General features: G+C 37.1%; 1 protein-coding gene across 2 annotated transcripts in view; it reads right to left on the bottom strand.

The window, feature by feature from the left end:
- Positions 1-2158: 2158 nt before the first annotated feature.
- LOC149029648 (kinesin-like protein KIN-UB) overlaps positions 2159-19425 on the bottom strand; it is a 28125-nt gene continuing 10858 nt past the window's right edge. For both annotated transcript variants that reach the window (XM_089141989.1, XM_089141990.1), the window contains exons 14-19: positions 19319-19411; positions 4337-4462; positions 4111-4236; positions 3491-3634; positions 2748-2876; positions 2159-2663 (exon numbers count right to left, since the gene is read on the bottom strand). In XM_089141989.1, the coding sequence (XP_088998115.1) occupies positions 2503-2663; positions 2748-2876; positions 3491-3634; positions 4111-4236; positions 4337-4462; positions 19319-19411 (779 nt within the window). In that variant the 3' untranslated portion in view covers positions 2159-2502. The remainder of the gene's footprint in view (positions 2664-2747; positions 2877-3490; positions 3635-4110; positions 4237-4336; positions 4463-19318; positions 19412-19425) is intronic.

Genomic DNA, 19425 nt, shown 5'->3' with positions numbered 1-19425 from the left:
ATTTGATTCTCCAAGTTCTAAATAATTGCTCTTGTATCCTGTTGAAATTGATGAGAACTAAGAGCAAGGGATTCACCTAATTGTTCAAGAGATTTAGCTTTCTTAGAAGCTTGTTGATATTGTTGATTGGGACTGCCTAGGCTAGTAATGTTGTTGGAAATTGTTAGCTCTAGGCTCATAACTCAATTTGGATGATCCTTCCATCCTAGATTGTACATGCTTGAGTATCGATTATATATTCTTTGTGGTGGCCCTGGGAATCCTCCAACAATATTGGCATGTTCATGAGTCTCATCTTCAAGTGTTGGGCATGCATCTATGGAATGACTTGTTTTGAAGCAAAAACCACAAGCCTTCACTTGTTGGATATTTCTTACAACCAATTTTTCCACAAGAGCAGTTAGATTATCCAAACATTGATCAACAAAAGAGACACTTACCTCATTAACTTTTTTGGTGGATCATCATGTCTAGTCCCAAATTCTTGAGTGTTGGCAGTCATATTATAGATTTAAATTCCTTGCCTCTGTAGGGGTTTTATGCACCAAGGCACCTCCACTAGCAGCATCAATCATATTCCTGTCCATGTTAGATAACCCTTCATAAAATATTGAATTAGAAGTTGCTCAAAAATTTGATGTTGCAAACAACTAGCACACAATTGCTTGAATCTTTCCCAATACTCATGAAGAGTTTCTCCATGATATTGTCGGATCCTACATATATCTTTCTTTGTCGGACATAGGGAAGAGAGGTACAACCATTAAAGGTGGGCACAAAGGGAGCGCTCACGCAAGAAGGGGTTGGCGCATCAAGGGTAGAGCTTTTCTTATAGGATCTAGGAGTGGCAGAAGGATTTATATGCCCAATAGTGGGTGGGCCTCCCATTGAACTTGACTTCATGCCTAAGACTTTGACCCAGTTCCTCATTAATAAAGATCGAAGAGGGAAGATAAGCTACAGCCAAGACCTCAATGTAGATCCTCACAAAGGAGTGGCGATCTTTCTTATGGTTTAAGCATCAAAGTAGAGGACCATACCAAGGGCATATCGAACAATGCTAAGTCCTTCACACCAGAAGTGCAAGGGCAAGCCTAAGAATGTAACCCAAAGAGGGAGAGAAGAATGATCTTCTCTAGTAAGTTGGAGCAAACGGTCCCAACGCCAAAAGAACAATGGTCCCATTCCTACCAACTAAGGCCCACCTCAAGGACATTATGCAGGTGAACATCATCAAAGAACTTGAAGAGAAAGAACCCATGGCTCAAAAGGAAGGTTCCATAATACCACTAGGATTCCATTGCTTGGAAAGGGAAGAGTTGAATATGTGGAACAGAGGACAAGAACCAAGGAAGTGTCTCACAAGACGTCAACTCCAACAAGATACTTCTTCATCAAGTATTCTTGTTGGCCAAAAGGCCATAAGTTGGTCGTCAATGATGGAAGGAGGGGTCAATAGAGGGGGAACTCCATTAATGGGGGACGGGTGAGGAAGAGAAAAGAAATGACCAAGAAGGAGGAGGGGAGAGGAGAGCACAAGGCCTGCTGGGGGAGAAGAAAAGTTTGTCGAAGGCAAAGGGGGAGGGAGGAGGAGATCATCCCATTTGAGCTCCTAATCTTGCAAACTGCTTTGCCTTGTTCTTTTTTGGGGGTAAGTAAAAAAGTTGCCAAAAAATTTATACCTTAAAGTAATTTATATTTAAACCTATTGTTGTTATTATGAAAAATTATAAAATTATCTTATAAATTATAAAGGCGGTACTTATAATTAAAATTTCTAAATATATAATTAGTACAATAAATGTATCTTTTTGTCCCTCTACATGAAATAAATATATGTAAGATAATCATATTAATTCCTGTTTTCTTGTCCTTAACTAGTAATAAAGAATCATATCTAAAGTGGAAGCCAAATACCTTAACTTGTGCCTAAGGTACATTTTTGGTTGCATGAGCTAAGAGATCTACCTATGACAAGTAAAAGGGAGAAGCAGTTTTTGTTGTCCCAATGTTTGTTCATGTGTTGGCAGCTTTGGATCTCAAGAAATGACTTGTTATTCAAGAAGCGCACCTGGACTCCGATTCAGGTGGAGGATGAAGTTGCTCGGTGATCATTGGAGCTTTGTGATAGTGCTTTACCTTCTTTGTTGGTTGCTAAGAGTAGGAATCCAATTGAAAAAGCTTCCATTTCATTTGCATATACAAATCGATTTCTACAGTACAGCATTTACCTTTGACACCCCACCCACTCCCCCATCTCGGAAGAAAACCCCAACATAATGGTAAGACAACAATAGATATAATACATTACAAAAACATATTCACCAGGTACCTCTGGCTATGAAACTCAAGCCACACCCACTTTCAAAAACTCATAGGCCAGCTTAATCTTGCATTGGTTTGGTTCCTCCCTGGCACGCCTCACAGTGGGGTTCTCTGCATTCGTCTCCCAGCAGTGTTCCGCAAGCAAAATATTTCAGAAGCCACTCATTAGAAGTATCTTCAACACTCTATCCGTAAGCGCCTCAGTTCAGCTTGGAATGTGGGACTGGAAGTTAGTGTACGAAATGCTAGAGTCCTTATGTCCTCCCGAGAACAGTCTCGTGAAATACGGACCAGCTCCCACAGAGCACCGCTACTGATCATATCCTTTGCATTTACCTCTGCAAAATAAAAATCAAGTTTCTAAGCAATAAAGTCAGAGGAGATTCCATGTCTTAAGCATCAGAAGAGCAAACTTTATTGACCATGTTGTGCCAAGTGGCAAAGTGCAAGTTCAATATGACGTCTGATTGGTGAGGCTTCGTTGTTCGCATTATGTACAATCCAATGAAGTGCTCCATCCTCTATCAGAAGAGACTTGCCACTTTTTGTTCCTGTAGTGTGGAGCAAAATTATAATTAAGCACCCATACAAACTCGTGGTCTGTTTTACTCCAACTTTAAAGGGACAATATACTGCAAAACATTTATATTGGGGTCTCCCCACATAGTCCATCCATCCATATGGCATCATTTATTTGCAGAAGAGGGGGGGGAAAAAAAAAAGGGGGGGGCGCAATGGGGGGGGGGGGGGGGAAGAGAAAAAAAAAAAAAAGGGGGAAAAAAAAAAAAAAAAAAAAAGACACCCCCTTTTCTCTTCCTTTTCACAAATCACCACCAACCAACCTTTAGGACTATGAAAAGGGATGGGGTGGGAAAAGCAAAATGTCACATTAGCAGACAAGCTTAAGAAAGCCTGTCTACCCACTTTCCCACCCTATTAAACCAAATAAGTCATACTTTGGGATTTCATGAAAAAGTTTATTTTTCCAAACTTTTTCCCACCCCACTTCAGATTCAAATTCAACAAACAAGCGATGCCCATGTGAAATTTTTTGAACAAAAGATGCTTGGATTTTGTTTCAACAATGAATATGAAAACTCAAAAAACTCCCAAATACAAGAACCAAACCAACCCAAAACTAACAATCTATTTATTAGGTACTTACCTTGAGTAGATGCTCTGGACTCACATTTTGCAAAGTTAGCAATTCCACGTGCAACTTGAGCAAGAACATCAGGATGTCCACATCTCACCATTCCAAGCAATGCTTTGATACCACCTTCACCTCTCAATTTTGTTTGTAGCTTGTCTAGACAAGAAGGAATAAGTACTTTGTGACAAAGGATCCCACCAGACAATTTCCCCTCATACAAATTAAAGAACAGTATGAACATAAACATTTCCACTTGTACTAAAATAATTTTCCAGGTGAAATTTCGATCTCGCTTTGAAACATGCAACTATCTTAAGGTACCTTAGATAATTGTAATACACCACCACATACAAAATAATCTTCTAGACTAAAAAAAATATAGCTTTACCAACACCAAAAATATTGTGCCATGGAGATGAGACCTTTGCTTATCAAGAGTATCCACCACAATAAAATGTAGAATCAACAGTTCCCTTTTGTGCCTATGTTTCTTCCAACATAAGTTGGTTACTGGTCCAACTCCCCTCCCAAGTAATATCTGTCTCACTATGCACTTCTCCTCAGATCTTATGGCATATCAGCCAGGTATCTAACAACTAAATTAAAAAACTGAAGACATAAAGACAGATTACCATTTCCACACAGATTTGCAATGGCTCCAGCAACCATTCGAAGAGTTTGTGGATCCTCAGCATCTGCAGCAGTAATCGACAACAAGCTAATGCCACCTTGGGCCATTATAAGTTCTTGGTTGGTTTCTGAAACAAAAAGACGAACACAAACAGCAAGGGTTGTGAACTCCAAATAATAGACATTCCAAAAATCAAAATATCAGAAAATAAACATCTTGAAACTTGCCATTCATTGCAAGGTTGGCAATGGCACCAGAAGCTACTCTGCGAACCATCTCATCCTCTGAGCTTCTAAGAAGCACTAACAAGGATGTAAGACCTCCAGCTTCTACAATCTTTTCCTGATTTGCTTCTGCACACATCAACATAATCAACCAACATTGGATGAATAAGATACTCAAGACTGCTAGGCTTGATTAACACCAGCTAAAAATAAATCAAATCAATTTACGAAGCATCTTGGGCCAGGCAACATGAGCCAAACACAGTTCTCATCAGAACCTAAAAAGTCAACCTATTAGGTTCGAAAATCAAGCAACAAATGAATCATCCTAGTGAAGTACCAGACACAAAATAAGCTTTATCACGCTCTGAACTGTGTAACATAATATTTCCCAGAGCTTCAAAGTACTCAATCTAAATACAATTGTTCAAAAACTAAACGTATCCAGCTTCTAGACACATAAATAATAGGTCTAAGAAAATCCCAGAAAGTATTTTCAGAAGGTAGGGCAATTTGAATAATGTATCAGAGAGAAATTGCAACTCAAACATGATCTTTATTGTGTGTATAAGACATATTTAGTTTTTTAGAGTACCTAGTTACTAATGGGTTTACATTTCCCATCTATAATTAATATGCAATTTAATCATCTAATGTAAATAACTATGGATGACTACTACAGTAGTACTGTTTGGTGAAGTTACAGTTAAGCTGACAGCTGAACTAAGGTTTGACTCCTAACTTAATTGATGAAAATACAATCTCTTGGAATAGAAGTTCCAATTTCCAAAGAGGTGCTAAGGAAGGATACCAGACCTGGATCACTTTCTTGGAAATATCATACAGGATAGATTCAGATAGACTGATCCAAGTGACAAAAAGCCTTAACGGACTCATACTGCTCCTACGTAAAGGTTTATGGTCTGTGGCTGGACAGACATGACTACACCTGTTTCCTCATCTAGCTAGGGCTGATAGATGCTTTGCAGTTTCTTATTTCACTAGCAGGAACTTTATTTAAAATCTTTTTTATTCCATCATGTGGTAGGCTACATAGGATATTTATTTCCATGTACAACAACAACAACAAAAAAAAAAAAAACAAAAAAAAGCCCGCCCCAAAAAAAAGGGGGGGGGCCCGGGGGTCCCCCCCCCCCCCCCCCCCCCGAGGGGGGGGAGGGAAGGAAAAGGGGAGGGCCTTGTTTTATTCTCTTTATTTAAGAGGGTTTGGCAGTTAAGTCAGGATTTGCTAGGGATTGGTGGTTTTTTCATTTTTAATCGGTTTCCATTAATATGTTTTGCTTCTTTTATTTTCTTTTTTCATATTGAAAAGTATGATACAACATGGAGAATAAATTTGAATGAAGTCAAAAAGTTGTGAGTTGCTACTATGAGATGCTATCCTAATATAGGGGCACAATGGTGGGGGCCAAAATGGGCGGAGAATTAGAGGAAGAAGAAGAGGAAGAAGAGAGAAATTGCATAAGAGGAAGAGAGAAGAGAGTGCTCACATTCACACACCAGCCATACAGGCGCTCACAAACCTAAATTCATTCTATTAAATCTGAAAATTGTGCACTATTACAATCTATTTATATCTACTAGTTAGACACTGACACGTGCAAAATATAAGAGAGAAAAATCAAAAAAAAAAAAAAAAAAAAAAAAAGGGAGAAATAAAATTTAAAAAGAAAATTTTTCATAGTAAGAAAGAAAAAATAATTTAAAAAATTCAGTTTTTAGGGTGAGGAGAAAGAGTTGAAACTTTTGAGAAGGGATTAAAAAAAATAGAAAATAAATACAACAAGAAATAGAAGAGTATTATTATTAAGAAAAACATCACTAAATTTTGCAGGTAAATAGGAATCAATTTTTTTTTATTTTTATTTATCAATATAAAACCTTTTCTGGTCTAAATATTGAACCTTTCATTACTAAAAATAAGAAGGCCTAAATAGCCTAGAGTGGCAGATTGATGGATCAACAATAAAAGGTGGGAGCGAACTCCACCAAACCCCGGAAAACTTCAACCGTGAACAACTTGAAGCTCGAAATCTAATTTAGAATTCTCTGACCCACTAAAACAGTGAAACAGAACAGATCTAAACTCAGCAATTAAAGAACACACATGGTCTAGAATTGAGGAGATTGCCAATCCACGTCGGTGGCTATCTGCAAATAACCGTTAGTAGTTATTTTTCCAAAAAAAAATCGCGAGGCATTCCTAGTTGGTTTGCATAAAAAACGGTACGAGGGAGACAATCAAGGATGGAGATAATTATTTATGTTTGATATTTTCAAAAGAAACGGTATGAGGGAGAGAATCAAGGGTGGAGACAATTATCTATGTTTGATATTTTAAAAAGAACGGATAGGTTTTATGTACCAAAAAGAAAAAGACCGGTTAGATTTAAACGAGAATGATTCAAGGGTTGGATTTGATAATTATCTATGTTTGATATTTTAAAAAGAACTGATAGGTTTTACGTAACAAAAAGAAAAAAGACCGGTTAGATTTATAGGATAATGATCCAAGGATTGGATTTGGGAATAAAGGAATTTAGGTTTTTTTCCCCCCTTTCAGTCTGCTTTAGAGATAACGGTTCTTTGTTTTGGAGATCATGTCTCTTCTAGGGAGATAAATAAAGGAATTTAGGGCTTTAGTGGGCATTCATGGTTTTCCATAAATAATAGTTTGAGTGAGAGAATCAGGGGAATGTGATAATTATCTATGATAATTAATAATTTTTAACTTCACATTAATGGTATTTTTTTTTTGGGATACAATGGGGCTTTATTAAGCGGGGGATGGGGATATTAATATGCCTCAGCAAGAGTCGAACCTACGACCTCTTCACTAAGAGGTGTTGGTTTCAACCACTAAAACAGCTCTGCATTGGCACTTCACATTAATGTTTAATATAATGATTAAATAGTTCAAAACGGACTAGGGAAAGAATAAAGGAATTTAGGGGTTTAGTGGGCAATCATGGTTTTTCATAAATAACTGTTTGATTGAGAGAATCAAGGGAATGAGATAATTAATGTTTTTTAACTTCAAATTAATAGTGTTTATAAAATAATAAATAAAAAAAGAAATAATAATAAAACTTTTAAATTAATAGGTAGTATAATGATTAAATACAAATAAATTTGAATGTACTAATTTTGACCTTATAAGAAAGTTAAATTCTTTATGTATAATAGCCTTGGGGGGCGGCCTTGAAAAAAAAAAAAAAAGGTTCTTTTTTTAAAAAAAAAAAAAAAAAAAAAAAAAATTTGTTGAAATACAATGTTTGGCAGAATGGCTTATTGATCCATAATCTCAAGCCCTTTATTTATAATAAAGTGGAAAGTAGACTATTACAAGGAATAGAAGTTTACATGAATGCAAACTCTAATTTAACTCCTATACAAACTCTTATTAGACTCCTAATAGAATCCAACACTCCCCCTCAAGTTGAGGCATGGATATCACACATGTCCAACTTGACCAAAAAAGTATAAAACATCTCGTCCGGGTAAACATCTGCAATTTGATCTTCAAACTTATAGATTACGGCCAAGACTTCCATTTGATTTGTCATCATCTTACCGCAACTTTATGTCTCCAAGGAAGAACCCCAAGTAAAAAAGTAGAATCTTCAAATGTTGAGAAGACTAAATTCCACAAATCGAGGAAAATATATTTTTGGGGTAACAATAGCTAGGTAAAATAGCCAAAGTGAAAGTTTTGATTTGTAGCAATGTTAGATCTTAAAGGAAAGTTTGCCAAGCAATCTCCAAAGGTAGGGAAAATTTGTCAAGATAAGTGACAATCTCCAAAGGTAATAGAGATCAAGTACGCAAAGGTCAAACGACAAGTCTTTTGCAAGGTTAGATCTCGAAGGAAGATGTAAGTTAAGGGGCAAATCTCGGGTTAACAGAGATCAAGTTACCACATCAAAAAGATAGATCTATAGCAATGTTAGATCTCCAAAGTGGAAGATTGCGAAGGTAAGGGACAAACTTTCAAAGGAGTAGAAGATTCGAAGGTAAGGGACAAACTTTCAAAGGTAACAAAGATCAAATTCTGCATAAGGAAGTCTACATGAAAGGCTTTGAATTGTAGACATCTTCAATCTTCCCCCACGTAGCACACGTGGAAGATAATAACAAAGAAATTCCAATGGGAAACTTGGAAAGGAAGAAATTGTAATGGTAAGATAAAAGTATCGGAAAACAAATCTAGAAAATGACAAAATTTGAAAGGGGCGACGAGCCTACTCCACTAATGAAGGTCGATATTACCGAATGGACCGGATTAGAAGATGTAGTCAAAGCATAAGTAGATCCTCCAATCGCCAGCAAATAAAGTCCATTTACCACGACCAATCTCCCCCGGATCCGAAGTAGCTAGGTAGGAGTTGGTAGGGGTAGTAGAGAAGCATGTGAGGAGGCGAAAGCATAAAGTCCAGTACAACCCTCCAAAACCAACGCAAGGGTGTGGTGGAAAGCGTCATAAAGATTAGCCTGTCCCGCTTGTGCTCGTTTGCTCAAAATCACGGGCTCCATGCCAACAATTTTCCTTGGTATGATATGGTTTGTGACGTGCTCACACTTGACAATCTCCACCGGATCAGATTTAGAGCACAAAGTAAAGTTGATTTCTCCATAATAGGAGTATGAAGCATGACTAATCGACACTTTCCTCACCGAACAAGAGCATAAGACGCAGTGTAGGAAAGGAAACGACAAGACTTCACTCGATCGATCGTACTACGTTCAAACGCCAAGAAGTCATATACTCGAATCCATCAATGCACTCTTATATGTCCACATCATCCGGATTAGTGGGGTGATAATCCCCATAATAATCCAACTCTTCCAAAGAGATCCAACTCGCATAATAGTGCCACGTTAGTTCCTTTGGTAGTCTCATGAACTTCTGTAGCTCATAAACGTCATCATTCCCAAGTCCATATGTTTCGGAGTAGCCTCAGAGCAATCAAGTAATAGGTAACCCGGCAATATTTGGATGCATGGAATTCAAAAGGAATGACATAATAAGAGAGTCGTTGATATCCATTTATCGAAAACACCCGTAGTGGGTTTGATAGTAGTGCCGTAATGTATCCAACTAGTCCTTCCAAATAGTCGTAACGATTGAGACCAGATCAAGTAATTTGTGGCAAATCTACCAAAGAGAATGAAAAGGGAAAAATATCGGATCCAGTGGGAGCGGAGTATCATCAATAGTTGTCATGTTAACAAAATTATCTCAGTCTTGGTCTTCACCCTTTGAAGTAAAGAAATGTAGAATGCAATACCAAACAACCCAAACAATCTACCTCAATGACAAATATGTCCTAAAAACAATTTGCAAATAAATCCAAAACATACAAATTACATATAAGTTAAACAAATTATCAAAATAACTCAAAACTTGAATTCAAAACTAAATTCAAAAATTAACAAAACTTGAATCCCAAAACAAATACCAAAATAACCCTCAAAACTTGAATTCAAAACTTAAATTCAAAAATTGAATTCAAAAACTTGAATTCAAAAATCAAATTCAAACCATAAAATCCTATGGTCCACACAAGAAACACGCCACAAGAACCAAACGAACCCCAAAAGGTTATACAACCAACAATCCAGCAAATGAAAATAAAAAAGAAAAAAGTATTTTCTTATTCATTAATGAGAAAATATCTCCTTCTTTGACCAAGATACAACCCTGAACCGAAGATTGGCGATGGGTTTGAAAAAATCGAAGAAGAAGAAGGTAGGTCCAAATCGAATTTAGGCTCGATGCCATGTTGAAATACAATGTTTGGCAGAATGGCTTATTGATCCATGATCTCAAGCCCTTTATTTATAATAAAGTGGAAAGTAGACTATTACAAGGAATAGAAGTTTACATGAATGCAAACTCTAATTTAACTCCTATACAAACTCTTATTAGACTCCTAATAGAATCCAACAAAATTAAATGGACAATTTCAACCTTATAAGAAAATTAAATTTTTTATTTTTAATAGCTTTGTGGGTAGTCTTTACAGATAGAAAATAGGATCATTTTGTCTAAAGAAATATATGTAGGGGAAGAAGAAAGATTTATAGATATGTAGGGGAATGTGTAGACTGGCCTTCGTTTGATTGTTTCCTCTACACATTTGTAGAAGATAGCAGAAGCGTTTTTAGTTTCCTAAGGGACACGGTTGACACTGCCCATATGGGACTCCATGATTTCTATCCGCTGAAAGCCCTTCATACATATATTAATGCACAACTCAGTGCAGCAGAAGTTTCGAGTGGGTATAAACTCAGCTGGTTTTCAGGAAGGTTTGTTCTTGAAGACATTGAATTGGCATGGTTATGTGGCAAGCATGTGAAGATCAAGCATCTAATTTTCCTTCACCTTGAGGACAAGGTGAATTTTGAGGGGCCGGTAGTGATAGGGCCTTGGGATCACGGTATTATGCTACATTGAGAGGGGGAGAGAGAGGGGGGAGAGAGAGAGAGAGAGAGAGAGAGAGAGAGAGAGAGAGAGAGAGAGAGAGAGAGAGAGAGAGAATTAGGGTTGATTAGGGGTTATAAATAGGGGTAAGATGTTAGGAGGAGTTAAGGGTAATTTTAGTGTTTGGGCAGCTGTAGGTTGAGGAGCAGCAGTGTGCTGTGGGGGTGTCTAGCACCATTGTCACCAGTTTGTCTTTATTAATTGTTCTTGCATATTATTTTATAATTCAATATTAATATTTCTGGTATTTGATCATCGGGTTCTTAACAGTATCATCCTTTACTTTATTTTCAAAATTATTCCCATGTGCCTCTGGCGGACAGTATTATGTACCTGAGAAGAAAAGAGTGACCGAACACTCATACCAGGTTGCTTGAACCTGAGAGTACAGCCAAAGGCTACCACCCTATAGGCAACCCAAAGAGTGTCACTTCCAAAATCATTTCTTGCCTTGGGAACCAAGCTAAACTTCAGATCTGGTTCTTGCTTTACTGCCAAGTGAAGTTGCGTGTGTTGTGAACCTTCTCTCTACATGAGTTTTGAGTCTGTTGATATTCAAACGAGAGAGGACTTCTAGTTGCAACCAGAAATCTCAAATCCCATTTGACTGAGGTTTTTGTAAGGGAGATCCTATCTTCAAAATCCCCTTTCCTTGCAACCGTTTAGTTTTCCAGCTTAAGGAAGCACTGTCTCCTTTCCCCCTCTGTCTTGGTATTCTGCTTCTATTTTATTGATATTTACAAAATCAGGAGTGTCAACTCTAAGCCCATACCAGCAGGACAATCCTGTCCCAACCATGGAAAGCCTGAACCAGCCCGACATGTCAGTAACGTGTCACTCACGTTACCAAGATTGAGACCTCTCTCAAAAACCACCAAGATGGCCAACTGAGATGGCAAGAGAAAATTACACCGGTTCGCTGAGATCTTGCCCCAGCTAAGTTTGTTGAAGAAGCAAATTGGGTAGCAAGATCAAGAACTTGGACTGTCCCATATATGCACGTCAACTAAGATTGCGCCCCCATAAAGCTTAATGCTTTTGAGATTCACTTATTTAGTCATTAGCCCCAACAAATTCTCCAAAATGAGTTCTTGTTTCATCCCAAATGATTAAATCTCATTAGGAGCTAAAAGACCTAAACATGCATAGCACAATAGCACAATAGTATTCCATGCTGTATGAGCTTGTTTATAGACCATTTAGTACAAGCTTGATTATAGACCAGAACCTGACCGACTGTTCATAAATAGGACCATGTTTAACAAATGGATCGACTACTTCAATGGACCAGTCACATAATGCAGATCCTAAAATATGGGGGCAAAGGTTCGACCAAAACCGGCCTAGACTAACTAATTGACATCCCTACCCTAAATAACCTCCCATCACCTTCTTTATTGCATTACTTCATTTCTCTAATTCCTTATAAATGATTCCAGAACGACCCTCCCAGCAAGAATTTTACCCACCCATAATTCCTTCTCCTGTAGCTTGTGCTTTCATTAAACTATAGTACATGGAAAAATTTTCAGTCAAAATTACCGAAATTTCGACCGAAATATCCGGAAAAACTGAAAACGAAACAAAATCACAAATTTTTCCCTAAAGTTCAATGTTCGGCCAAAATATACCAAAATTTCGGTGCCTATAAGTTTCGGCCAAAGCGTTACATTCGCAACTTATAAAATCACAAGTTTCAATGAAAATCATTCATTTCGCCACTTTTGGTCATTTTGCCAATGGAGATTTCGACCTGTTTCAAAAAAAAATGGTTTTTCTTGCTTTCATTCCTCATTTCAGCTTATTTGTGAAACTCTATTTCATTCAAACACTAGATTTGATCCTCCATTGGTGGATTTTCTCAAATCTTGCAAAGCGAGTAACCAACTTCCCCATTTTATTTTTTTTTTTTGTTTTGTTTTGTGCCTTATATATGCTTGGATTGCTTCCAAATTTAAGTATGTTTACTCTAGAGTATTAATCTATGAATTTGTAGTGTCAAAATTAATTTTTGGTTCTTCCTAGTATTTTTTTTATATTTTTCTGTTATTAAAAAATACATTGTAAATTGTGTAAATTGCTAAAAATGTATACATAGTAGATGTATAAGCTTCAAGTTAATGTATGTGGACACCATATTGTTTTGATGGTGTTGAATCAAATTTTTAGTCATTAATTATCTATTTTTAGTATTTGAAAGGTATTAAAATAATTTTAAAAATATTTAAATATTAAAAAAAAATTATTTTTAAAATAGGAGTAATAGTGGAAGCATGTATGTCATTTTTGGAACATGTTGTGGAGCTTTTTAAGATACTTAGTGTATATTTTATATATTGTTTAAATTATTTAGATATTAAAAAATATTAACTAATTTTTGTTTTATATTAAAAAATACTAATTTTTGTTTTATATTTAAAAATAGGAGATCATTATTATAAGCATGTATGTAATTTTCGGAGCATATTGTGGAGCTTTTAAAGATATTTAGTGTGTATTTCTTGTATCAGGCACTCTCTTTCAAATATATCAAACATAGTTTGACAACACGAGGGGCCACTAACAGCTGATAGGAAGAAGAGTGAGTGTAATTACTACAAGAAACAAATAGAAGTTGGTGGGGCCACTAGACTGAAGATTCATATAGCTAGGGGAGAAAAATGTCACAAAATGCACCAAGGTGCCCTTAGAGGTGAAGAAGGCAATGGCACAGTACTTGACTAGTGGAAAGCAAAAGAGGAAAGAGATGAGAACACAGAGGGAGGAGTTCGAGGATGCACGCCTAGATGACCTTCCAGAGCTAGGAGAGTAGGATTTTGATCCAGAGGAGCCAGGAGAGTAGGCGAGGATTGATGACATGAGGAGGCAGCAGAGGGATATGGGTTGTGGCTCCTCTAGAGAGCCAACAGGTATCGGAGGCACACGCAGCTCCCAAGTCCCTATAAGGAGTCAGCATGTGAAGGAGGAGATTCCTATCTCATAGGCCCCAACGCAAGGTCGAACTTCATCAGCACATACTACAAATCCGGATCTTGAGATTATTTGTAATGATCCGGCCCAATTTAGGAAGCCAGAGCATAAGCAAAGAAACTTGAAGCACTTGTGGGGGAGTGTGAAGAAGAAAGTGGGGTTGGCTTTCTCCAAATGGACTATGTACCATAATATTCCAGCACATATAGCCCAAGGGCCCCTACTATAGGGATATGATTGAGGAAATAGGCAGAGTTGGGAGTGGTGTACAAGAGCCCACCCCACATGAGATAAATAATGTATATTTGCCTAAGTATAAAGAGGACTTGAATGAGTACATAAATAGGTTAAAACCCATATGGGCTCATTATGGAGTGATTGTGATGGCTGATGGTTGGACTGGTCCCACTAGACAGTCTATAATCAATTTCATATGGAAATGTAACAAGAGGACAATGTTCTTCAAGTTAATAGATGCATCCCGTGAGAAGATGGATGCAAAATACATTTACAAATTATTAAAGCAAGTGGGGAAAGAAGTTAGAGTGGAGAATGTGATCCAAAGCTAGGTTGAAGATGATGGAGAACTCCAAGTATCAAAACATGCTTCTACCTACTAAGTTTAATTTTTAAATGTATATTACATAATTTGCATTACATATACACTTAATGACTTTATAGTGATGCCTTGACTGTTCAATAAATCATTACTAATTAGTCTAATTTGGTAATTTGCATTACATATACACTTAATGACTTTATAGTGATGCCTTGACAGTTCAGTAAATCATTACTAATTAGTCTAATTTGGACATTCTTATCTGGACAAATATAAGCTCTTTTGGACTCCATGTGTTGCTCACTACATTGACCTAATGCTAAAGTACACGAGGAAGGTCAAGCTTGTGAAGAAAACCATGGAGCAAGCCCAACAAATTAACACCTTCATCTATAACCACACCTATGCACTAAAGATGATGAGGGACAAGAGTTAGGGTGACTCAGTGAGGCAAAGCATAACCAGATTTGCTACCAATTGGATAGCATTGCAGAGCTTTGAGAGTAGGAAGACTAGCCTTAGGAGCATGTTTACATAAGAGTCCTCATATTATACTGTTGTGGAGAGTGTCAGTTCAAATAGGTCGACTTATGGAGCTTATGGTTATGGACCTTATGGTATCCCTCCGGCTGTCAAACTCCAGAGTCAACCACTAGTGGAACCTTATGGTCATGGAGCTTATGGAGCTTATGGTGTCCCTCCCACTGTCACCTATCTGAGTCAGCCACTAGAACCTTACTATGGTTATGGAGCTTATAGTGTCTTTGCCCCTGTTGACGACCAAAGTGGTTCCTCATTTGTCGAGCAAATCTTCCACTATATACCATAGCCACCACCAGCCCTTCCATCATCTCATTATCTAGATATTTCCAAGTTCCCACGATCAGGATATCTTAGCCATGTGGATAAGGCCACATACAGAGATGCAGTTGTCGATGGAGCAAACATCATGGGAGGTGTAATGTCATTTGTATGGGGTGAAGAGGGAGGATGAAGACATGTATTAGGCAAACTTGTACTTGATAATATTCTCAGTACTTCTCATATATACTATGTACTTGAATGTTACCTTTTCAATGGTTTTTTTAGTAAACTAGTAATTCCATTGTGTTTATTATGCTTAAAATATATTGGATGCAAGAATCCATATCATTTTGAATCCATATAAGGCTCAAAACTGAAGTTTGAAACTTCGGGGGAAAAAATCATATGTTTCGACACCAAAAAATTTTCCTTAGTACTGACACTACTTGTCCCTTACCTATATTAAGGGCAATTTTACATATATTATTACAACAACAACAATAAGCCTTGTCCTAACTAAATGGGGTCGGCTACATGGATTATTGCCCTCCAATCAATTCTATTTGAGGTCATGCTAGATACAAGGCCTAAAATATACATATCATTTCTCACCACTACTCTTAAGGTTATCTTAAGTCTGCCCCTAGCTCTTCTAGTTCCTTCAATTTGGATTATATCACTTCTCCGCACAAGGGCATTTATAGGCCTCCATTGAAAGTGGTCGTGCCACCTCAAATGACTTTCTCATAACTTATCACTAATGGAAGCAACTCCCATACCAACTCTAATATGATCATTCTTTATCTTATCCTTCCTAGTTTTGCCACTCATCCATCATATTATCTTTATTTCTACTACACTGAATTATCTATATGATTCTTTTTAACAGCACAACACTCTACACTGTACATCATAGCTAATCAAACAACGGTCCTAAAATTTTCCTTTAAGCTTTAATGGAATACGTCTACCACATAAGACCCCGGATGAACCTCTCCACTTCATCCACCCTATTTTAATTCTTTGAGAAGCATCATCCTCGATATCACCACTTTTATTTATGATTGAATCAAGATACCTAAAACAATCACTCTAAGGAATCTTCTTATCATCAAGTTTCACCACCTCATTGTCTGCCCGATCATGACTAAAGTTACAAACTAGATATTCTGTTTTTGTTATACTTGGCTTAAAGCCTCTTGATTCCAAAGTTGTTCTCCATGATTCTAACTTTGTATTAATCCCTAGTTAAGTCTCATATATCAACACAATATCATCAGCAAAAAGCATACACCAAGAAACATTGTCTTGGATGTCTTTGATTAATTCACCCAATATAAGTGCAAATAGATATAAGCTTAAAGTTGATCATTGAGGGACTTCATTACTTTGTCCCTCCCATTGTTCTTACACTAGTCACTAAACCATCATACATATCTTTAATTATATTCACGTATTTACTTGGGACCCTTCTTTTCTCTAATACTCGCCAAATTAATCCTCTTGGAGCTCTATCATAAGCTTTTTCTAAGTCAATAAATACCATATAAAGGTCTTTCCTACACTCTATACCTTTCCATAAGTCTTCTAATTAGGTAACTAGCCTATGTCGTAGATCTTCCCGGCATAAACCCAAATTGGTTCTCCGTAATTAAGGTTAAGTGTCTCAAACGGGTTTCAATTACTCTCTCCCATAATTTCATAGTATGGCTCATCAGTTTAATGCCTTTATAGTTATTACAGCTTTAAATATCTCCTTTATTTTTGTAAACTGGAACCACAATGCTTCTCCTTCATTCATCTGCCATTTTCTCTATCCTCATAATCTTCTAAAACAACTTAGTCAACCAAACTAGCCCGTGGGTTCCTAAGCTCTTTCATATTTATAACATCAAGACCTTGTGTCTTGCCTAGTTTCATCCTCCTTAGTGCTTTTTTTACTTCAAATATCAAAATTCTCCGTATATATATTCGAAAATGGGTGTCTTGGTGTATGCTATAATCGTCCAAATCACAGATACTTTAAGTGTGCCCATTTAGTAGACTAGAGAAATAGATTTCCCATCTCTTCTTAATGTCCTTATCACATACTAGTATTTTACCATCTCCACTTTTAATACATCTAACATGGTCAAAATTTCTACTCTTCATATCCCTTATTTTAGCTATCTTCTAAATAGATTTTTCCACTTCTTTAGTGCCCAACTTATTATATAACTCTTTATACTTCTTCTCCCTTGCTTATCCCACAATTTTCTTAGCTTTATCTCTAGCAAGCTATACCTTTAAAGATCTTTAACATCCTTAGTCATTTGCTATGTCTTAAAACTAGCTTTCTTATTCCTAACAGAGATGAGCCTCACTACCCCACCACCAAGTCTCTCTATAAGAATGGAGCTTTCTTTTTAATTCACCTAAGACATCTTTAGCTAGCTTCTTGAGACACCATCTCATTCCACATCGCATTAATGTCCCCCTTAGAATCCCACTTTCCTTGTTTGAGTATTTCATTAGCGAAGGATTGCAAGCACTCTCCTTTCAAATTCCACCATCTTATCCTTGGGTAGTTAACCTTGCACCTTTTATGAGTTTTGGGGGTTAGGCACATATCCAAGACCATAAGTCTATATTGTACAGTTAAGCTTTCCCCTGGTATCACTTTGCAATCCTTGCACAACAATCTATCTGATCCTTCTAGTTATGAAGAAATATATTTGACTTCTATGATGTGCACTTTTAAAGGTAATTAAATGCTCCTCTCTCTTTTTGAAGTATTTACAATAGATAGATCAAAAGCAACAGCACAACCTAAAATTGAGATCCCTTCTTCATTCCTCTCTTCAAAACCATAACTTCCATAGACACTCTCATAGCCTCTTTGATCTTTTCCATGTCCATTTAGATCACCCCCATGATAATCTTTTCTCCTCGACGAATTTCTTGCATTAATCCATCCATATTTACCTAAAATTCTAACTTCTTTCATCCAATCCTACTTGAGGTGCACATGCACAAATTATATTTACAATCTCTTTCTCCATTACAAGCTTGATAGCAATAATCCTATCACCTACTCCTTTAACATCTACCACAGCATTCTTAAAATCCTTATCCACTATTATACCTACTCCATTTTTATTAGTTTTATCGCCAGTATACCAAAGTTTAAACTTTAAAGTCATCCAACTCTTTAGTTTTTTTACCCGTCATAACATCTAATAATTCTAAGCTCTTACTTGTTAAAGATCCTATGTTCTAAGATGTCAATATAATCCTACGTTTCTTAACCAACTTCTTTACCCGCACTCATCCACGGTGCGAGAATCCTTGCCTACTTATCACCGCATCCGGGCGCTGATGCTGATGCGGCGCGTCGTTTACAAGGCACACCCTAGCTAACCCTTGCCCACTTATCACTACACTTGGGCCACAGTGTAGTGCTTTACTTCTTTTGTCGAGGGACGCCCTAGCATAGCGTTTATCATATAAGATCAAATCTATGACAAGGGTTTGGCTAGATTTTACATAGATTACAGTTGTCATATTTCTTAGTCCTTGAGTTGTTAGTCTAGTTGGACCCAGAGCGGTCCAAATCAGGGTTTTGGACCTAAGGATTGCACACTAGTCCCCTAAACCAAGCCCTGTCAGGAGTGATTAATATACCATCCACATCATAAGAAAACAATGTTAATTTTCGGTTTCCATCTCAGAATCCCCAAAAGTCTGCTCATTTTTCAAGTCAGAGATTTAGCATCCATGTCAAATTCTGCAATACCTAGATTGCCTCTATCACTATTTATAAGCATTCTGCAGTTCCATTTCAGCTCCAAAACCTTGAATACAAACAACATAAATCATCCCCACATGCAGATCTGACTTAGTTCACTTTGTCATTTCCTTACCTTTATCCTCTTGAATTCAGTGCAAATAGTCATCAGAAATCCATTGAACCTATATTTCAGTTTTATATTCAACAATAACAATGACCACACTTGGGGAAAGGTTAAACAAGAGGATAGCCTTTTCTTCAGCATCACTAGTCTAGAATATGCTCCATTACAGTATAGCATAAGGGGCACCAGATGCAGAGTCCTTGAACACAATGTAAATGGAGCACAAAACAGGATAAAGAAGCATGATAGACTACCTTCAGCTGCAAGATTCGCCACAACTTTTACCGCATGAATCCGTACATCAGCATCTTCTGATTCAAGCAGAGACAAGATCTTCTGCAATCCAACTGCAAAAGAAAAT

This window comes from Hakea prostrata, chromosome 1 (assembly GCF_041222555.1).
Source record: "Hakea prostrata isolate BN-2017 chromosome 1, UWA_Hpros_2, whole genome shotgun sequence".
Taxonomy (NCBI): Eukaryota; Viridiplantae; Streptophyta; class Magnoliopsida; order Proteales; family Proteaceae; genus Hakea; species Hakea prostrata.
The sequence above is the reverse complement of the archived record's forward strand: the minus strand, read 5'-3'. Positions and strand labels throughout refer to the sequence as shown.